This window comes from Oncorhynchus mykiss, chromosome 24 (assembly GCF_057628025.1).
Source record: "Oncorhynchus mykiss isolate SJ-2025 chromosome 24, ASM5762802v1, whole genome shotgun sequence".
Lineage (NCBI taxonomy): Eukaryota > Metazoa > Chordata > Actinopteri > Salmoniformes > Salmonidae > Oncorhynchus > Oncorhynchus mykiss.
Window position 1 is genome coordinate 13796421 of NC_143045.1, and position 22007 is coordinate 13818427.

General features: G+C 43.0%; 1 protein-coding gene across 1 annotated transcript in view; it reads left to right on the forward strand.

The window, feature by feature from the left end:
• LOC110503785 (schwannomin-interacting protein 1) overlaps window positions 1-22007 on the forward strand; it is a 320215-nt gene that overhangs the window by 3914 nt on the left and 294294 nt on the right. Inside the window, exons 3-5 of the mRNA XM_036961845.2 lie at window positions 10502-10569; window positions 10684-10770; window positions 12969-13116. Coding sequence (XP_036817740.1) covers window positions 10502-10569; window positions 10684-10770; window positions 12969-13116 — 303 coding nt within the window. The remainder of the gene's footprint in view (window positions 1-10501; window positions 10570-10683; window positions 10771-12968; window positions 13117-22007) is intronic.

The window sequence follows — 22007 nt, forward strand, 5'->3', positions numbered from 1 at the left end:
CTTTGCTGACTGCTGTCTCCGTTTCCCCGTTGGACTCCACTCTGCTGAGTAGCGTCTCCATTTCCCTGTAGGACTCCACTCTGCTGAGTAACATCTCCATTTCCCTGTAGGACTCCACTCTGCTGAGTAACGTCTCCATTTCCCTGTGGGACTCCACTCTGTTGAGTAACATCTCCATTTCCCTGTAGGACTCCACTCTGTTGAGTAACGTCTCCATTTCCCTGTAGGACTCCACTCTGCTGAGTAACATCTCCATTTCCCTGTAGGACTCCACTCTGTTGAGTAACATCTCCATTTCCCTGTAGGACTCCACTCGGTTGAGTAACGTCTCCATTTCCCTGTAGGACGCCACTCTGCTTTGTAACGTCTCCATTTCCCTGTAGGACTCCACTCTGTTGAGTAACATCTCCATTTCCCTGTAGGACTCCACTCTGCTGAGTATCATCTCCATTTCCCTGTAGGACTCCACTCTGCTGAGTAACGTTTCCATTTCCCTGTAGGACTCCACTCTGCTTTGTAACGTCTCCATTTCCCTGTAGGACGCCACTCTGCTTTGTAACGTCTCCATTTCCCTGTAGGACTCCACTCTGCTGAGTAACATCTCCATTTCCCTGTAGGACTCCACTTGGTTGAGTAACGTCTCCATTTCCCTGTAGGACGCCACTCTGCTTTGTAACGTCTCCATTTCCCTGTAGGACTCCACTCTGTTGAGTAACATCTCCATTTCCCTGTAGGACTCCACTCTGCTGAGTATCATCTCCATTTCCCTGTAGGACGCCACTCTGCTTTGTAACGTCTCCATTTCCCTGTAGGACTCCACTCTGTTGAGTAACGTCTCAATTTCCTTGTAGGACTCCACTCTGCTGAGTAACTTCTCCCTTTCCCTGTAGGACTCCACTCTGCTGAGTATCATCTCCATTTCCCTGTAGGACTCCACTCTGCTGAGTAACGTTTCCATTTCCCTGTAGGACTCCACTCTGCTGAGTAGCATCTCCGTTTCTCTGTAGGACTCCACTCTGTTGAGTAACGTCTCCATGTCCCTGTAGGACTCCACTCTGCTCAGTAACGTCTCCATTTCCCTGTGGGACTCCACTCTGCTCAGTAACGTCTCCATTTCCCTGTGGGACTCCACTCTGCTGAGGAACGTCTCCATTTCCCTGTGGGACTCCACTCTGCTGAGTAACGTCTCCATTTCCCTGTGGGACTCCACTCTGCTGAGTAACGTCTCCATTTCCCTGTGGGACTCCACTCTGCTGAGTAACGTCTCCATTTCCCTGTAGGACTACACTCTGCTGAGTAAAGTCTCCATTTCCCCGTGGGACTCCACTTTGCTGACTGCTGTCTCCGTTTCCCCGTTAGACTCCACTCTGCTGTGTAACGTCTCCATTTCCCTGTAGGACTCCACTCTGCTGAGTAACATCTCCATTTCCCTGTAGGACTCCACTCTGCTGAGTAACGTCTCCATTTCCCTGTGGGACTCCACTCTGTTGAGTAACGTCTCCATTTCCCTGTGGGAATCCACTCTGCTGAGTAACGTCTCCGTTTCCCTGTGGGACTCCACTCTGCTGACTGTCGTCTGCACCAGCTGAAGTGCTTCAGGATTGAGTCTTAATAACCCGTCAGCGGACCGCAAACACATACATCTCCTCTCCCCTTGCCGTCCGCCTGCCTGCTGCACCTTGTCATCGGACTTGGGAATGTGTTGCTCCCTGTGTGTGTCTCTGTGTGTGTGTTTGTGTGTGTGTGTTTGTGTGTGTGTGTGTGTGTTTGTTCACTCCGCTACACTGACTGAGCGGGTTATTGCCTTAACAACATGTGTTACAACGTTTCTCGAATGGCAGGCAGATGACTGAAGTGTGTTCTCAGACTCTCAGACTAATGAAGCTGAGCTCAGTGGAGCATTCAGTCATCACACACACACACACACACACACACACACACACACACACACACACACACACCTTCCGCCAGTCTTTCCCCAGCACTTCTGTCAATGCAGTGCTCACTCACGTTTCATTTCATTAGCATATTGTGGAAGACTGGTTTGAGTTAAATGACTGAGCTAACTCAGTCTTTGATCACTGTGAGAGCCAGGCTCTCCACTGTGTGAAACCATGCAGGTCTGCCCTTCCTCTCTCTCTCACCATATGTTTACCAAAGCAGCTCTCCACTGGCTAATGGCACCAGGGGAATAGTCCCAACCGCTCCATTTTGCATTTTGATAGACCATATGATCATTTTCTCACTCTCGCATTTTCCATCACCCCAGTCATCCCTCTTCCTCTCCCTTCCCTCTTCCCTTTCTCCCAGGTTCTCACTCCCCTTTTCTGCTCCTTCCCTCCCAATCACTCCTCATCAGCTCTTCCATCTCCGTCCTCCCCTAACACCCCATTCTCATGCATCCAGCCTGGATATGTGTGTGACTTTGTCAGTGTTTGTGTGTGGCTATGTGTGTGTTGTCTGTGTACATTTATATGTGTGTGTGTGTGTGTGTGTGTGTGCGTGCGTGCGTGCATGCGTATGTGTGTATTTATTGATCAAAATGTACATTTTAAGGGGCCGATCAGGATTGTGGTCTTATCCACTTTTCTTTCCTTACTCCTCAGAGAGGAGTTGTTGTGTCTAGTCCCTGAAGATGTGTGTGTGTGTGGGTGTGTGTACTGTAAGTATGAGTTTCAGGGGAGAAGATATCTCTGAATCGCATCCATAAAACCAGGGCTATCTCCAACACGTGAAAATGGGGTTGTCTCACCCTTAATGGACTGCTTAATTATAAATATTAAATGAATTCCATATCTGCATGCGTGTTGTCGCCTCCAAGGTGGCTCCTTATCGCTGCTTCCTTGATCAGTTTCCTTGACTTGTCTATTGATGTGTCTTCAATAGACAAGTGATAAGGAGCTGCTCTGTCAGGGGATCCTGGGAACCAGTGTGGGCTATTACACACATCATCCTGTCTGTCATCTGTCTGTGTCTGTTCGTCTGTCCACCCATCCCCCTCTGTCCGTCTGTCCGTCTCCCCCTCTTCCTCACCATGCAGAGATGTTCCTATCGACACAGAGAGTGGGACTGGGAGGCATCTAATCTAGCCACTGCTGTTGTTTTATCTCACGGTCATTACATTCAGGCGGCAAATTGACTTTCATCCACATTAATTGTTCCAGTCTCCACTCAAGCCGTGTAATCATATGATTGTGTCCATTATATGTACATATCCCTCTTAGTGGAAGTGATTGCGTTCTAAAAGACCCTTTTCCCAAGTCATGCGAATGTAAGTGTTGCATTCCATACATCCGCTCCTGCCAGCGCAGCTCATTTAAATTGATTTCCAATTTCCCAATCTGTACTGATACAGCTCTTTCCCTGATTGGACATTTCCCCCGGCCAAGACTGGTAGATAGATAGCCATGATGCATACGCTACACAGCAATCAGATGCGTGTGCATTCCAAAATGGTGTAGCTGGTCCGCACTTAAAAAGGGGTTTCTTTTTAGTGTTTATTTAATTTAGGGGTAGGTTAATAGGACAAACGTTTCGGTCTTGGTCAGTGTCATTGGCGTCTCCTCTGAAGGTGTGCGTCATTATTGTGGGCTCGTTAATGGTAATGACCGACAGGTGCGTTCATGTGTCATGTTATGTTATCCTGTGTGTGTCTATCCATGTGTAGCATTCTTCAATGTGTGTTCTCTTCTCCTGTTCTCCTCCATGTAATACACATTTCATACCTGTTATGCAGTTGTGTTCTATAATAAACCTGAACTTGAACTAATGTCCACTAGTGTGTTCTATAATAAACCTGAACTTGAACTTATGTCCACTAGTGTGTTCTATAATAAACCTGAACTTGAACTAATGTCCACTAGTGTGTTCTATAATAAACCTGAACTTGAACTTATGTCCACTAGTGTGTTCTATAATAAACCTGAACTTGAACTGATGTCCACTGGTGTGTTCTATAATAAACCTGAACTTGAACTGATGTCCACTAGTGTGTTCTATAATAAACCTGAACTTGAACTGATGTCCATTAGTGTGTTCTATAATAAACCTGAACTTGAACTTATGTCCATTAGTGTGTTCTATAATAAACCTGAACTTATGTCCACTAGTGTGTTCTATAATAAACCTGCATTTGAACTTATGTCCACTAGTGTGTTCTATAATAAACCTGAACTTGAACTGATGTCCACTAGTGTGTTCTATAATAAACCTGAACTGATGTCCACTAGTGTGTTCTATAATAAACCTGAACTTATGTCCATTAGTGTGTTCTATAATAAACCTGAACTTATGTACACTAGTGTGTTCTATAATAAACCTGAACTGATGTCCATTAGTGTGTTCTATAATAAACCTGAATTTGAACTTATGTCCACTAGTGTGTTCTAAAATAAACCTGAACTTATGTCCACTAGTGTGTTCTATAATAAACCTGAACTTGAACTTATGTCCATTAGTGTGTTCTATAATAAACCTGAACTGATGTCCACTAGTGTGTTCTATAATAAACCTGAATTTGAACTTATGTCCACTAGTGTGTTCTATAATAAACCTGAACTTGAACTTGTGTCCATTAGTGTGTTCTATAATAAACCTGAACTGATGTCCATTAGTGTGTTCTATAATAAACCTGAACTTATGTCCATTAGTGTGTTCTATAATAAACCTGAACTTATGTCCACTAGTGTGTTCTATAATAAACCTGAACTTGAACTGATGTCCACTAGTGTGTTCTATAATAAACCTGAACTTATGTCCATTAGTGTGTTCTATAATAAACCTGAACTGATGTCCACTAGTGTGTTCTATAATAAACCTGAACTTATGTCCATTAGTGTGTTCTATAATAAACCTGAACTTGAACTTATGTCCACTAGTGTGTTCTATAATAAACCTAAACTTATGTCCATTAGTGTGTTCTATAATAAACCTGAACTTATGTCCACTAGTGTGTTCTATAATAAACCTGAACTTATGTCCATTAGTGTGTTCTGTAATAAACCTGAACTTGAACTTATGTCCACTAGTGTGTTCTATAATAAACCTAAACTTATGTCCATTAGTGTGTTCTATAATAAACCTGAACTTATGTCCACTAGTGTGTTCTATAATAAACCTGAACTTATGTCCATTAGTGTGTTCTATAATAAACCTGAACTTGAACTTATGTCCATTAGTGTGTTCTATAATAAACCTGAACTTATGTCCACTAGTGTGTTCTATAATAAACCTGAACTTGAACTTATGTCCACTAGTGTGTTCTATAATAAACCTGAACTTATGTCCACTAGTGTGTTCTATAATAAACCTGAACTTGAACTTATGTCCATTAGTGTGTTCTATAATAAACCTGAACTTGAACTTATGTCCACTAGTGTGTTCTATAATAAACCTGAACTTGAACTGATATACACTAGTGTGTTCTATAATAAACCTGAACTTATGTCCATTAGTGTGTTCTATAATAAACCTGAACTTGAACTGATGTCCACTAGTGTGTTCTATAATAAACCTGAACTTGAACTTATGTCCACTAGTGTGTTCTATAATAAACCTGAACTTATGTCCACTAGTGTGTTCTATAATAAACCTGAACTGATGTCCACTAGTGTGTTCTATAATAAACCTGAACTTATGTCCACTAGTGTGTTCTATAATAAACCTGAACTGATGTCCACTAGTGTGTTCTATAATAAACCTGAACTTGAACTAATGTCCACTAGTGTGTTCTATAATAAACCTGAACTTATGTCCATTAGTGTGTTCTATAATAAACCTGAACTTGAACTTATGTCCACTAGTGTGTTCTATAATAAACCTGAACTTGAACTTATGTCCATTAGTGTGTTCTATAATAAACCTGAACTTGAACTGATGTCCATTAGTGTGTTCTATAATAAACCTGAACTTGAACTTATGTCCACTAGTGTGTTCTATAATAAACCTGAACTTATGTCCACTAGTGTGTTCTATAATAAACCTGAACTTATGTCCACTAGTGTGTTCTATAATAAACCTGAACTTGAACTGATGTCCACTAGTGTGTTCTATAATAAACCTGAACTTATGTCCACTAGTGTGTTCTATTTGGGCTGTGTTCTGTTCCCATCATTCTGTTTTCTTTTCATCAATTCACCCCTGTGATGTGTTTTCCTCATCTCTCTCTGTGTGTGTGTGTGTGTGTGTGTGTGTGTGTGTGTGTGTGTGTGTGTGTGTGTGTGCATGGGACGGAGGACGATACCAGAGTCTGAAGGGCATCCACCAGACCATTCCTCACACACTGTGTGTGTGCGCATGCTCAAATGATCAGATGTGTGTTTCCCATCGATCTCTCTGATAGAACTGGGCCTCTGAGAAATGATGATTTTACTAACTCAATTAAAGGGCGGGGGAGTCGCTGGTGTGTACTGTGTTTCCTCTCCGCTCTTCCTTCCCTCCTCTCTTACTGTCGCACTGTTTAATTCAAGGCAGTGTAATGTAGCTTGTTAAGAGCCATGTCAGCTCTTCTACATAATGTATTGAACTCTGTGTTTAAAGAGAACTAGATCAATGGTTGCTATCATTGGCCCACATACGGTACAACATAAGATTCCTATAAACAGTCCCTCTGAAGTTATCTTACTCTGCTCATTTGATCCCCCCCCCTCTCTCTCTCGTACTCTCTCCCCCCCTCTCTAGCTCTCTCTTTCTACCTCCCTTCATGTTCATATCAGGCTGAAGTTGACAGGCAATCAATGTCGTCAAACACAAGCCAGACAGACACCGCCTCAGAGACGTGAAAAATGTCACTCCCGAAATAACCAGGCTGAATCTGAGTACACTTATCCTCATTTATCCTCCTGACTGGGGTAATGGTAAACACAAGGAGGAACGAAAAGTTTGACTGAAAAGAGTTGTCTCTGTGCAGAACTGGTAGTTTGCATTGTTAAACAGGATCTGTCAGTCTTGTTTGGAGGGTCTGAGTACACAGAGCAAACCAGTTCCATTTAGCCTGAACAGACACAAAACGGGCTAAACCCTTGGCACCTAATCAAACAGGTAGCATTTAGACATCAAACAACATCCATAATGATGACTGCAGTCACTGACTATAGCAGAATGGAATATCTGCAACGGTACAACATTTATCCCAAATGTAAATATACCAATAGAATTACCGGTGTCACCAACCAAACATAGTGAGCAAATGTAGCGCAACGGCCGCTGTTAAATATAGAGTGGCATTGCGCGGTGAAACATCGGAAGCCATTCAATTTCAATGGGAGAAAAGAGAAGCGGAATGGGCGAGGGATCGTTGAGCGAAGCGAGCATGGGCGAGGGAGCTGAACAGGGCAGGACTGAAGTTGGGGAAAGCTGAACCTTATGCAAGTCCTCTGCTATATCGCAACGCGAGTGACCAAACGAAGGCCACCATAGCTTCCAGACCCTACTAGATTGGTTGACAATGGCTGTTGATACGTAGCACTACCTAGCTTGCTTGATAGCACCCACACGAGGGCGAAGCTAGCGTGGCTATACGAGTGCTGCTTATATAGTAAAATTCCCCTGTAACAGTGCATTTCCACATAACACAATAATTTGGATAACCACGCTATCTTGGCCATCATATGGGTGCTAACAAGCTAGAAAGCAGGCTAGGTAGTGTTATGTGTAAACGGCCAATCCAATAGAGGCTGGATGCTATAGTGAGGTTTGACTGGTAAATAGTGTCGCGATATCGTGGAGTATTTGCATAAAGTTCAGCTTTCCCTAACTTTGGTCCGGCCCCCGCTCCCTCACCCATGCTTGCATTGCCCAGCAGCCCACTTCACTTCATCGGCCCTGTCCTTGTGTAATCTCTCGTGTAAAATATCTCAGTGCGTTCAAAGATACTTTTGTTTTTAATTTAATACAAGGACGTGCACCCCAACGATAAGACCACTTGTTGCAACACCAGGCTGGCCTACAGTTGGCATGTCTGAACATGAAATCCCTGTTGTCCGGAGTTAATGGAGAGCGAGGAGCGTTCAGAATAGCCTGATTCAGATAACAGAAAGGAGCTCGATACACATACACACACTTACAAAAAAAACACATGCCACACATGAACACACATGTACAGTATGATCAAATCAAGTGAAAAATGTAACAAAATAATGAGTAAAAATGTGTTTCCAGGCATATGTGATATTCTACGTTTAACATGTGTGCTTTTGTCACCTGCGGGATTAGACCTAGAGGACTGGGTTTCTCTTCCAATGTATATTTATGATCCATCTCAGAGTATTGACCGTTCAATATTGACCGTTCAATTCAAAATAGGTCTGTCAAACATTTAAACCTTTAAATCGAAGGATTTGCTGTGATTAATCACCATTAATTGCAAATTCAGAATTTGCTCAAATTGAGCTGTAATTGAAGAATTTTATACAAAAAGCATTACAACAATTTTAACGTCTTGACTTTGTCCAAAGTAGCAGTTGGCAAAATCGGGTAAATTGATAAAGCACACTTTCTTTCATCTCCATGTCAACTTGTTTTGACATTGCATTGTTGTCTTTAGTTTATAGATGTATTTAGTTTGAATGTTTTCAGATAATGCGATTAAATCACAATGAAAACAATTTGTGCACTAAAATTACAAAAGTTAAACAACTCTGGCAGCCCTAATTCAGAATCATCTCTTTGTGTCTGTGTGTGTGTTAGCAATGTGCAGCTTTTTGGCAGTCAGGAAGTGCAGATGCCAGAGAAGCCACAGGGGCCAAGCAGGAGCCAGTCAGAGGCCAGTTGCCAGGGGCCAGCCCCGTCTGTGTCTGCCAGGCAGAGAGCCTGTGGGGTCTATGCCATCCCCTCCTAAACTTCACTTAGACAGGACAGACAGATGGATGCATTCATGAAGCCGCTTCACTACATCTCTCCCATTCACTGGTCTATCAGCTCTGGCAGCAGGCAGGTCACATAATGTGTGTGTGTGTGTGTGTGTGCCCTTACAAAATAAAAACCGTGAAATCTGTAGTTTCCCTTTTGAAAATCACGTTTTCACATGTGAAATTGCTGTTTTCACATGTTGAGCTTACATTTCACATGTGAAACCAAATTTTCACATGTATTACATTTAGAGTTCACATGATAGCACCATCTATTAACACGTGAGGAGAATAACATGGTAACACCAGCTTTTAACATGTGAGGAGAATAACATGGTAACACCAGCTTTTAACATGTGAGGAGAATAACATGTTTGAAAAACATTAACATGTGAAATCACATTTGCAGATTCACATTTAAGAATAATCCATAAGTATAAATCTCACTTTTACATGTAGAATTGCAGGTTCACAACAATCATGTGAAAAACCAATAATAATAATAATGTGGGTGCTTATGGTTGTCCTGTTTCACCCAAATATGTATTATACACAAGTGTGAACTGGAAGTGTTTTCTGCTTATCCCAACTCCCAGTGAGACACCCTCAGAGAGTGGGGTCATGGCCAGGGTCAGCCATTATGAACAGTAACCCTGGAGCAATTAGGGTTAAGTGCCTTGCTTAAGGGAACATCGACAGATGTTTCACCTTGTTGACTCAAGAATTCCAACAAGCGACATTTTACAACGCTCCGTCGCCCTAATTCACCCCCACATGTGAACGTGCAATTCTACATGTGAAAGTGAGATTTTCACCCGTGGAGTGTTCTTACATGTGAAACTGCAAATGTGTGTGTGACTGTGTGTTTTGACCCGGCTTCCTATCCTGAATAGTCTACACAGATACTGTCCTTTCTGCCCTGCTATCAAATCAAATGTATTTATAAAGCCCTTCTTACATCAGCTGATATTTCAAAGTGCTGTACAGAAACCCAGCCTAAAACCCCAAACAGCAAGCAATGCAGGTGTAGAAGCACGGTGGCTAGGGAAAAACTCCCTAGGTAAGGCCAAAACCTAGGAAGAAACCTAGAGAGGTACCAGGCTATGAGGGGTGGCCAGTCCTCTTCTGGCTGTGCCGGGTGGAGATTATAACAGAACATGGCCAAGATGTTCAAATGTTCATAGATGACTAGCATGGTCGAATAATAATAATCACAGTGGTTGTCGAGGGGGCAACAGGTCAGCACCTCAGGAGTAAATGTCAGTTGGCTTTTCATAGCCGATTATTCAGAGTATCTCTACCTCTCTGAATGATCGGCTATGAAAAGCCAACTGACATTTACTCCTGAGGTGCTGACCTGTTGCACCATCGACAACCACTGTGATTTTCTTGGTCATTATCAAAATGTCTGCATTTCAAATTCATTCCAACAAGAAAACACATTTGAGAGAATACAAGTCTCAACAAGCAGACAGAATAGAGAGCCGTCTCCCTCCGTGCTCCTCCAGACAGTGTGAGTGGGTGGTAGTACCATTACAGACGGTGTAACACCCGGACAGAGTAGTTATGACTGAATCTTGCAGGAGCATTTTCATCTTCCCTCTTATCCTCCATTCAAGAAGAAAATGCTCATGTCTTTCTGTGATCCCGTGTAGGAGGAGGAGAAGAGGTACCATCGCTTCTGCAACCATGGTGGAGGACAACAAATGCTTAAGATGGAGAGGTACAAAACACTTAACCAACCGTGTACTCGACACAGCAGGGATTGTTACTTTCAAGTGCCTTAACTCTGTAGGCTTCCCTGACTGGACTCTTCTTCACCTGTGTGTCACTGTAGACATGTTTACCTGAGGAGTGAGGAAGCGGATGACAACAGTCCTCGTTGCCTTGAGCAGCAACGCTACTGGGAGACCAAGGCCATTGTGTGAGTACCACCTGTAGTACTGTACTGTGTTTAATACACACCACCAGGAGGGGGCACTGTGGAGAGAAACTGGTGGCAGTGGAACACCTGGAAGTGTTTGTAAATGTTTTTTGTTGTTGTATTCCTCCTTGTATGTAATAGTTTGTGTTATGTGTGTGTGTGTACATGTGCCCCTGGGTATGATCAGGTTTGTCCCCCTCTCCCCTCTGTCATTGTGTATGCCAGTCGCCCATCCATTCCCAGGTGTGTTGTTGTGGTTGTTGTGGTGATGACATCAATCCCACCATGGCCTTAAACCAATTCACCCTCTGACTGGCTTTCTACGGCAGGGTCAGAGTTCAACAGCGTCTGTGTGAAGCCAAAGCCTACCTTCAACACCATGTGAGAGGAACATGAACCCAACCTTTATAGCTGTGGTTATAGGGGGTCAGCTATCACCCCAGGTTACCTGCTCTGGAAGGACTATGAGGCTGGAGTAAACACATTTAGGAGGGAATGGATTGAGAGCGGGGGGGGGGGGGGGGGGTATGGAGGGATAAAGTAAACACATTTGTATGGAGGTAGAGAGAGGGATGGAGGGAGGAAGGTGGACAGAACAAGGGATAGAGGGGGGGGGGGGGGGTAAATGAATTGGAGGGTGTATGGGTGGTGGGATGGAGGGGGTATAGAAGAAGTGAGGGAGGTGGGAAGAGTAAACCTATTGGTTTTGAAGCGGTGGGTTATGGCTTAATTCAATTTGTTCCATTTGGCTCAGCTGGCTCCCTGCTCCGCTGAAGGGGAATGTGTTTCTCCATCGGGTAATTGATCCTACACGTCACCCTGGACCCTGGAGCTGGGGGTATTGGAAAGAGAGAGAGGGATAGAGGAGAGAGGGAAGAGAGAAATAAAGAGAGAGATGAAGTGTGGGAGAGAAAGAGAAAAATGCAATATGCCACACTGTGATGTGGTTATCAAGCCTCTCTCCACTCTCCAGAGGGAATCACTGTATACAAGGGCAGTGATATGACCCATTGAACCAAGCAGACACACTGTCCTCACTATCATGGGCGCCATTTCCCCTTAACCAACGGTAAACTTACTCTGTTGTATCTTGTGTTTTAATCTGGAAGTGCATCACTTAAGGGCTGTGTAGAAATGCCCCGGAGATTTCTCCTAAGTATGTCCATGGCGGTTGGTGCCGTTTAAGATCAGGGAGGACAATGTATTTTTTCATGAGCATGGCCTTATTTCTATTACAGCATATTGGATCACTGTCATTCATATTCCATTCACCCAGCGCAATGTAACATTGATAGGTTTAGGCTACGGCATGATACTTGAATTTGCCCTGTACCCATCATGAGGTTGCTACAACCTAGCCTACAAATGAACATTTATAACATAGGTGCACAGGTTGAGAGACAAATTGGAGTAATCAAGGTGACAGACAGTGACACATTCAGTACCACCTTGCACAATCTTGGCAATGAACTATAGCTCTCTCTCTCTCTGCTGCTTCTCCTTAACTTTAAGAAATAAATGTGTTCAAAACTGTTCAACTATTGTTTTTCTCTGTCTTTGAGTCAACTACTCACCACAAGCTAGCTGTAGCTTCTTCTTTCAGTACTAGATTCATCCTCTGATCCTTTGATTGGATGGACAACATGTCAGTTCATGCTGCAAGAGCTCTGATAGGTTGGAGGATGTCCTCTGGAAGTCGTCATATCATAGTTACCTATGTTAGTCTATGGAAGGCGGTGAGAACCATGAGTCTTAGTTTTTTTTATGGAAGTCAGTGTACCAGAGGAAGGAAAATAGCTGTCTTACGGAGACACCATAGTGTTAACCTACAGAGTGCTGTTGAAGCTACTGCAGCCCTTCATTGCAAAACAGTGTTTTAATCAGTTATTTGATGACATGTTAATATATTTAGTATAGTTGTATCTTAAAAGTATAACTTTTTTCATGGTTAATGTTGACATTTTTCAGAAATTCACTGAGTAGGATGGTCCTCCCCTTCCTCCTCTGAGGAGCCTCCATTGTGTGTGACCTTGACCAGTGAGAATCTCAGAATGTGCTTGTACAATATATAATGATACTGATATTGTGGTCTGTACAGTTATTTCAATTCCACAAACAGCAGCAAAGTCAATCTCACATTTCAGTTCCAGTTTTGACCTCTCCTTATGTGTGATTTATAGATTTGTTTTTTTACCCAGAATTCAGCGGGCCTGGCGGGCCACCCTGTACCGCAAAGTGAGCTGGCAGGGGGACTGTGAGAACCTTATGCATCATCAGCTTGGGACGGAGTCACTGGAGCCCTACCAGACAGCCGTGATGGATGAGTTTGGCCAGGACCTCTCTCTGGTAAGACCGAGAGCTTCTGGTTGTATGAATGAGCAAGGTCGGTTGAGCTATCTCTGCAAACTATCTTGTTGGGCCAGCAGAGTTTAGTGGCAAAAGTTCTAATGGAGAATAAAAACAGATGGATGGATGATTGAAGAGGAATTGTATTTACCTCTCAGAAAGCTAACGGATGAGGGCCTCAGCTGTTGGTGGCATGAGGAAAAGGAGGGTGGATGGATGGAGGGAGGGGTGGGAGGGATGGAGGGAATAAGGGAGGTGTGTGTACGTCTGGGGCACGGCGGGGGTGGTGGTGGCGGCGTAGGATGTGAGGAGTGTTGGCGAGGTGCCCAGATCCTTAGACGTTCATTTGCAAAGTTGGTTGATTGATTAATGAAGTGCCTCTGCTCTTGTCCTCACCCCGTTTCACCCCTGGAGAGGGTGGAGGGGAATTAAACAGTGCTCACAGGGTGTGGCAGGGAAATAAAAGGCAGGGAGGAAAAATGACATCATGGTCTGCAGATCAACAGAGGACGGGAACGAAGCAAAAAGGCTTTAGAAAAGGGTCGGCAGAGATGGAGGGATTGTCATGGAAACCAAAAAAAAAAAGCCCAAATAGAGTGAAGGGTTAAGAGAAGGATTACGAAGGTGAAATATGGACAAGGGGAAAGAGGGAGCCACACGTTAGATATAGATTGGACATACTGTACAGATGGACAGAAATGACCTCAATCAACAGAGAGGGGAACCTTTCATGGCGAAAGTTATTGAGAGTTTGTTAGCCTGAAACTTAAGTCTCTTTCTGCTGGGCTAGCACAGTGGCGTTGTCGTCATTTGTCCTGTTATTTCTGCTTGGCTAGAGATGGTACACAACAATAATTAGTCTGCAACTGTTCACACACGTACACACACGTGTCCGTGTGTGGGTGTGTGTCTGTATCTGAATGTGTGTATAGGTGTGTGTGTGTGTGTTTGTGTGTGTGTTTGTGCGTGTTTGTTTGTGTATAAGTGTGTGTGTGTGTGTTTGTGCGTGTGTGTGTGTGTTTGTGTGTGTGTTTGTGCGTGTTTGTTTGTGTATAAGTGTGTGTGTGTGTGTGTTTGTGCGTGTGTGTGTGTGTTTGTGCGTGTGTGTGTTTCCTATGAGACACTGTGAGGAAGCAGATGGGCCGTGTCTCCTGTTGGAGGCTTCCAGTAGTCAAGGAAGTGTTGTGTTGTTATAGTCTGTTTGTTCTGGATGAGGAGGTTTGTTCTTCATTAGTACACAAGCAGATGTAATATAACATCCCCTTCATTAGAGGTAGAACAACTGTAGCTGAATAATGACACAACCACTTTCTCTCTACGGCTCTGTCCTTCCCTGGCTGTTTGGGGGGGTGGGGATCCCTGTCTGTGTCCTTCTCCCTCCCTCTCAAACCCCTTCCGCTATACACCCCCCCCTCCCTCTCTCTCTCTGGGTGTGTCTGTGGAGCTATCTGAAAGACTCATCCATCACAGAAAGGCCAACACTGCAGTGTGTGTGTGTGTTTATATGAGCCCTGAGCCCTAAGGGAACTTGCCACTGGCCTGGAGAGAAGGGGATGTGAAGGTAGGGCTTCTAACATACATAATGCATTATATAGTACATGGAGCAGGGATACAGAATAACACACACTGATACAAATCCAGTCAGGTCCAAATAGAACAGAAATACAATAGATACTGTAGATACTATAGAGAAACTCAAACATAAATCACCAATAGCTACCATAGTTAATTATTATCATGATAGGCACACCTATTCACACACTGCTTCTCAGAACCTTGGCATTTGGAGATGTCATGGTTTCTCCTCTTGATCTACAGTATACACTGTATTGGTGTGTGTCGTGGGCACACTCACCCCAGCCCCTATGTATCATTTACAGTCCTAACGGGGCCAGCTAACTGATAATAAATCAATGGGTTTACCATGGAGGTGCTGCTGTGATGGCCAGCTTATGGGCATCCCTGCTGCGGACGGCTATGCCTACAAGGGATCACCCTTTCTGACATACACACACTCTCGGATAAAATAAAGTTAGAAATAAAGTGAGACGCTATTGTGGGCTGGGTTGCTTTGAGTTATATTCAGCATGTGGATTTTTACACACTCAATATGTGACATTTCTGACAATGTCACAATGTTTGCAGTGTCCGTAAAAAGCTGCCGTTTGTGTGTGTGTAGCGAGAGCAGGGATCAATGTTTGAGTAAGCATTTCTGCAGTATGTGTGGGAGATCACTCATCTTTCAGATCCCAGTGTCTAAGGGAGTGAAGGCTTATTTCTCTCCCTCCTGTCATCCCTCGCTCTTCAACACACAGGCACATTATACTCCCATCTCTACAGACAGACACGAACAGATGACTCGTTTTATTGGTGTCAGTTGAAGGCACATTTTAAAGGATGAGTAAGTCATTTCAGAAGCTAGCAGATCCATCACTTACCAACAACAGCTGCAAACTCCAATAAAACTACATCCCATTATGAAGTTCCCTTTCCTTGCTTTGTCTAACCACGCGATCATGAATATAGAAAATACATTTTGTGGGTCAGAGTATATTATCCATTTAGTTTCATAACACAAATGTTTGCTAGCAAGTTTCGCCTGACCAGGCAACTGCAGGGGGGTTGCCTACAACACGTGCCTGGGAGGGAGGCAACGTCTGCATCGTGCAACCAATGCCCATTATTCAACGCTAGGTTCAGACAGAACAGCTAGCGCTACAGCTGAAAGTGCTTAGATTATTTTAGCTAATAGGGAGAAGTATCTAAATAACTACATGATGGCATTCACTAATCATAAATCATTTTCATGTCACAGAAATGTGGGTACATTTGTGAACATCGAACTCATTTATGGCCAGGTACCACAGGCTGCAATGACATTTTTGCATCTACCTATCAATTTAGAGATTTTTTGGTATTTTGGTCCATTAATATTTACAAAATAAACAGTCACACTTTCTTTTCTTTAGTTTATCCCAGTCTACTACCTCCATCAACATTTTAATGAATTTTAAGCACTTTAAAATGGACATACAGTACCAGTCAAAAGTTTGGACAATTACTAATTCAAGGGTTTTTCTTATTTTTTTTTTACAATTTTTAATATTGTAGAATAATAGTGAAGACATCAAAACTAATAAAATAACACATGGAATCATGCAGTAGCCAAAAAAGTGTTAAAAATCTAAATATATTTTAGATTTTAGATACTTCAAAGTAGCCACCCTTTGCCTTGATGACAAGCTTTGCACACTCTTGGCATTTTCTCAACCAGCTTCATGAGGAATGCTTTTCCAACAGTCTTGAAGGAGTTCCCACGAATGTGACTTGTAATCAGGAAACTAAACTGTTATCTAGTGTTTAGATTTCTAGGTTGGTGGTTTGTGTGGTTCCCAATTAGAGGCAGCTGGTAATCGTTGCCTCTAATTGGGGATCATATTTAGGTAGACTTTTCCCCCACCTGCATTTGTGGGATATTGATTGTTTGTTAGTGTGTTTGGGCACTACGTCCTTACGATCTTCGTAAGTTTATTTGGAACTATACTCACGCTGCTCCTTGGTCCGCTCACCTCCAAGATTGTGACAACTTCACAGGAGAGCCATTTCATGTGCCTTAATAACAGACTTGTATGCCGTCTGTAAATGCAAATAAAATTGTTAAATGACGAACCTAGCTGGCTCGCTAGTGTATGATCTTGTGCGTATCTAAGAGCCATTTGCCTTCTTAGTTATAGTTAACTAGCTAACGTTAAACCTTGTTGGTTGGCTACCTGCAGATTTATGCAGGGTAGTAACGTCATCAGTTGGGATTATGGTTCATTGTTTAGCTAACTAGCTGCATGTCTTAACAAAAGACTCCACTATGCAAGTAAAGATTTCAATAGAAATGGTAGACGTAGCTGGTAATTTCACAGAATAACTGACAAATTTACGAACGCTCAACACCAACTGAATATGGCTGGCGTCAGTCAACGTTGTCAAAAAAGCGTAAATTGTTGTCAGCAGTGGGAAGGGCTAAAGGGTGTGAACGATTCTATCAACTTTCAAAGCAGAGGTCCTCACGGGTGGCGCAGTGGTTAAGGGCGCTGTACTGCAGCGCCAGCTGTGCCATCAGAGACTCTGGGTTCGCGCCAAGGCTCTGTTGTAACCGGCCGCGACCGGGAGGTCCGTGGGGCGACGCACAATTGGCCTAGCGCCGTCCGTGTTAGGGAGGGCTTGGCTGGTAGGGATGTCCTTGTCTCATCGCGCACCAGCGACTCCTGTGGCGGGCCGGGTGCAGTGCACGCCTTCCAAGGTTGCCAGGTGCACGGTGTTTCCTCCGACACATTGGTGTGGCTGGCTTCCGGGTTGGATGCCCGCTGTGTTAAGAAGCAGTGCGGCTTGGTTGAGTATCGGAGGACGCATGACTTTCAACCTTCGTCTCTCCCGAGCCCGTACGGGAGTTGTAGCGATGAGACAAGATAGTAGCTACTAAAACAATTCGATACCACGAAAGCAGAATTACTTTCCCATTGTTCAAATGCAGTGTATGATCTACCATTTTGTAGCTCTGTGCCTCTGCTTTTATCCAATGTAAAAAAAACACAGTTTCATATTTTGCTGCAAAAACCGAAATCCAATTCATCCCAAACCATCTCAATTGGGTTGAGGTCGGGTGATTGTGGAGGCCAGGTCATCTGATGCAGCCCTCCATCACTCTCCTTGGTCAAATAGCCCTTACACAGCCTGGAGGTGTGTTTTGGGTCATTGTCCTGTTGAAAAACAAATGATAGGATGGCGTAATCGCTACAGAATGCTGTGGCTTGAATTCTAAATGAATCACTGACAGTGTCACCAGCAAAGCACCCCCACACCATCACACCTCCTCCAAGCTTTACAGTGGGAGCCATACATGCGGAGATCATCCGTTCACCTACTCTGCGTCTCAGAAAGACACTGTGGTTGGAACCAAAAATCTCAAATTTGGACTCATCAGACCAAAGGACAGATCGCCACCAGTCTAATGTCCATTGCTCGTGTTTCTTGGCCCAAGCAAGTCTCTTCTTATTGGTGTCATTTAGTAGTGGTTTCTTTGCAGCAAATCAACCATGAATGCCTGATTCATGCAGTCCTCTGAACAGTTAATGTTGAGATGTGTCTGTTGTAGGAACTCTGAAGCATTTATTTGGGTTTCAATCTAAGGTGCAGTTAACTCTAATGAACTTATTCTCTACAGGAGAGATAATTCTGGGTCTTCCTTTTATGTGGCAGTCCTCATGAGAGCCAGTTTCATCATTGCGCTTGATGGTTTTTGCAACTGCACATGAAGAAACGTCTTCAAGTTCTTGAAATTTTCCCTATTTACTTATGTCTTTCTCTTTGCTTATTTGAGCTGTTCTTGACATAATATGGACTTGGTATTTTACCAAATAGGGAATCTTCTGTATAACAACCCCACCAACACAACTGATTGGCTCAAATGCATTAAGAAGGAAAGAAATTCCCCAAATGAACTTTTAACAAGGCACACCTGTTATTTGAAATGTATTCCAGGTGACTACCCCATGAAGCTGGTTGAGAGAATACCAAGAGTGTGCAAAGCTGTCATCAAGGCAAAGGGTGGCTACTTTGAAGAATCTCAAATATAAAATATATTTTGATTTGTTTAACACTTTTTTGGTTACTACATAATACCATATGTGGTATTTCATAGTTTTGATGTCTTCGCTAGTATTCTACAATGTAGAAAGACCCTTGAATGAGTAGGTGTGTTCAAACTTTTGACTGGCACTGTACATCAACCATTTCCAAGCTCACTATTGAATTACACATAATTGAAAAGCAAATTTCATAGTGTTACAAACTGGACTATATTTAGTAACTTACTTTGAAGAGATGATTAGGTTTAAATAGCCATTTGGCGTCTAATCGGCGTTTGGTAGTCTAATTTCAGTGTTCTTGTCTTTAACTGACATTTCCCGTAAGTCTGACTCTTCCCACACACCAGTACATTTTTCTCAGCAGACCAAATTGTGTGCGGTTAAGCTTAGATACATTCTCCAGACTTAGGGAATTGTTGATATGTTGTCCATTTTTTATTCTAGATAACATTTTCTTTGGAAAAAAAAATGCACAATTTTCTTTTTGTATTTTACAGATAGAAAGATCCAAAAATGATTTATTTATACATAATCTGGTCCAGACCTGTCCTGGAGTGTCTTAACAAAATATTTATGCGGACTTCATCCAATGTCCAGAAAATTATATTTGCGTCTACATTCAGCTGGTAAAAGTTGATTGTGATATGATTAAGAGAAAACCTTATTCCCTATTTGGGTGTGGTGCCTGGACTCTAGCTATTTGCCTATTAGCTTGTTTACTGTCAAGCCCAGCATCTCACTAGCTTCCTGGTCTGTTTCTCACCTTTGTATCCTTTGGGCGAATTGAGATGGTGTCACGCTAGTCGTAACGAGGAGACCAAGGCGCAGTGTGGTAAGCATTAATAACTCTTTAATGAAAGAGAGAACGCTGAACAAAACTATACAACACAACGAACCGTGAAGCTATATGGCTAGTGTAGACAAGGCAACTAAACATTGAATAACAACCCACAAAATACCAATGGAATATGGCTACCTAAATATGGTCCCCAATCAGAGACAACGATAAACAGCTGCCTCTGATTGGGAACCAATCTAGGCAATCATAGACGTATAAACCCCTAGACATACAAAAAACCCTAGACATACAAAAACCCCTAGACAATACCAAAAACTAAACAAACCACCCTCGTCACACCCTGACCTAACCAAAATAATAAAGAAAACAAAGATAACTAAGGTCAGAGCGTGACAGATGGTGCACATAAAGTTAAGTCTCACCTACAGACATTTGTGAACACACACTCATGCACGCGCACACACACACACATACACACTCTCTTAAGGTCTATAAAGTGATGCTCCAAATTAGACATTGATTTTGTGAGAAACCATTGAGGGTTGCTGGGAGATTTATCATGGGCATATGGTAGCGCGAGCAGAGGGGTCATATTTCTCAGGGAAAGGAGGAGGAACAGATGGAAAAAGTGATGGAGGCATTGGTCAGAGTTCTGGTATGATATGGAGGATATGTGTGATTATAAGTCTAATAATACCGCTGTATTTAGAGGCTCTGGAGCCTCGACATAGAGGCAGAGATGTACAAGAGTGTGTGTGTGTGTGTGTGTGTGTGTGTCCCAGTTTTGCTAACCTGTCCCACCCATTCTGAAGATTTATGTATACTATTACAGCTCAGGACCAACACACAAACACTGGCACACACACACACACACACACACACACACACACACACACACACACACACACACACACACACACACACACACACACACACACACACACACACACTGGCACACATACACACACTGGCACACTCGCAGACATACACACACACACACACACACACACACACACACACACACACACACACACACACACACACACACACACACACACAAGCTAATTTCTTGCAATTCTTCACATTTCACCATGGGGTGGAGAGAAAAGGTTTCAGTTTTAAAGCAAATTTCCTGCATTAATTTTGTTTTGCCATGGGGTGAAAGAAAATGTACAGTATTAAAGCTAATTTACTGCAACTTTATACATTTTACCAAGGCTTATGCTGTGTTCTTATGCTATCTGAGTGACTCAAACTTCATCAAAATCAATGGGGGCCCCATGCTATGGCATTTTTTGAATTTTAGATTCTCTCAGACTGCCTAGTTTTTATTTATGGTATTTTTAGTTCTCAAAGAGGATCTTATTTAAAAACATATATAGGTCCATTATTTTTTCTATATACTTTCTATCTGGTTTTAATCATTTACGTTTACATAGATTTTTTTGGACCACCCCGAAAATGATGTATACTCATTTCATTATTTTTGGGGAGCGTGGCAGCAATGCTGCTAAATGAATATAGTGGAAACACTGGTGGTAGAAATGAGATGAGATGGTGCTGAAGACGGTCACTTTTCTATAATGTTAAAGGGCAATTCCACCACTTTTCAACCTCATATTCATTATATCCAGCACCAAACCAGTGTCTACACACTGTATGTGACAACAGCTTGTTTCTATGATCTGTGGTCTGTGGCCGGTAGGGATATCCTTGTCTCATCGTGCACTAGCGACTCCTGTGGCGGGCCGAGCCCAGTGCGCGCTAACCAGTTCGCTAGGTGTATGGTGTTTCCTCCGACACATTGGTGCGGCTGGCTTCCGGGTTGGAAGCGCGCTGTGTTAAGAAGCAGTGCGGCTTGGTTGGGTTGTGTTCCGGAGGATGCATGACTCTTGACCTTCGTCTCTCCCGAGCGATAGACAATGTAGCGATGAGACAAGACAGTAACTACTAACAATTGGATACCATGAAATTAGGGGGTAAAAACAAAAGAAACAGTTATTCTCGTGTCAAAATTGACTATAAAGGATAAATAAGATAAACGTTGATCATAAAGTCAGTCTCATCTAAGATGGCGTTTGGAACATTAGTGTGTCACAATGGGTAAAAGAAAGTTGGGTTTTGATTTGACGATGTCTATTTGCCCGCTAACATGGGGTGAACAGCTGCGGGGATCGCTCTCTATCCAATAGCATAGACAGTGAGATAGACCTGCCCAGCATCTCTGACTTTGTTTACATAAGACAACAAATGACTGATTTTTTAAACTGGAGAAATACTGCACCAAACATCTTAGTTAGATGTAAAACATCCTTGCCAAAATTTTCTAAATTAATTACAGATGTCTTGAGTTCTCTTAGATTAATTCTGGGGATTTGGAGGAAGTGAACTAGGCTTCCGCGTCCACGGTGTCTCATTGGGGTCAAACATCATTAACCAAACAACGAATCGGT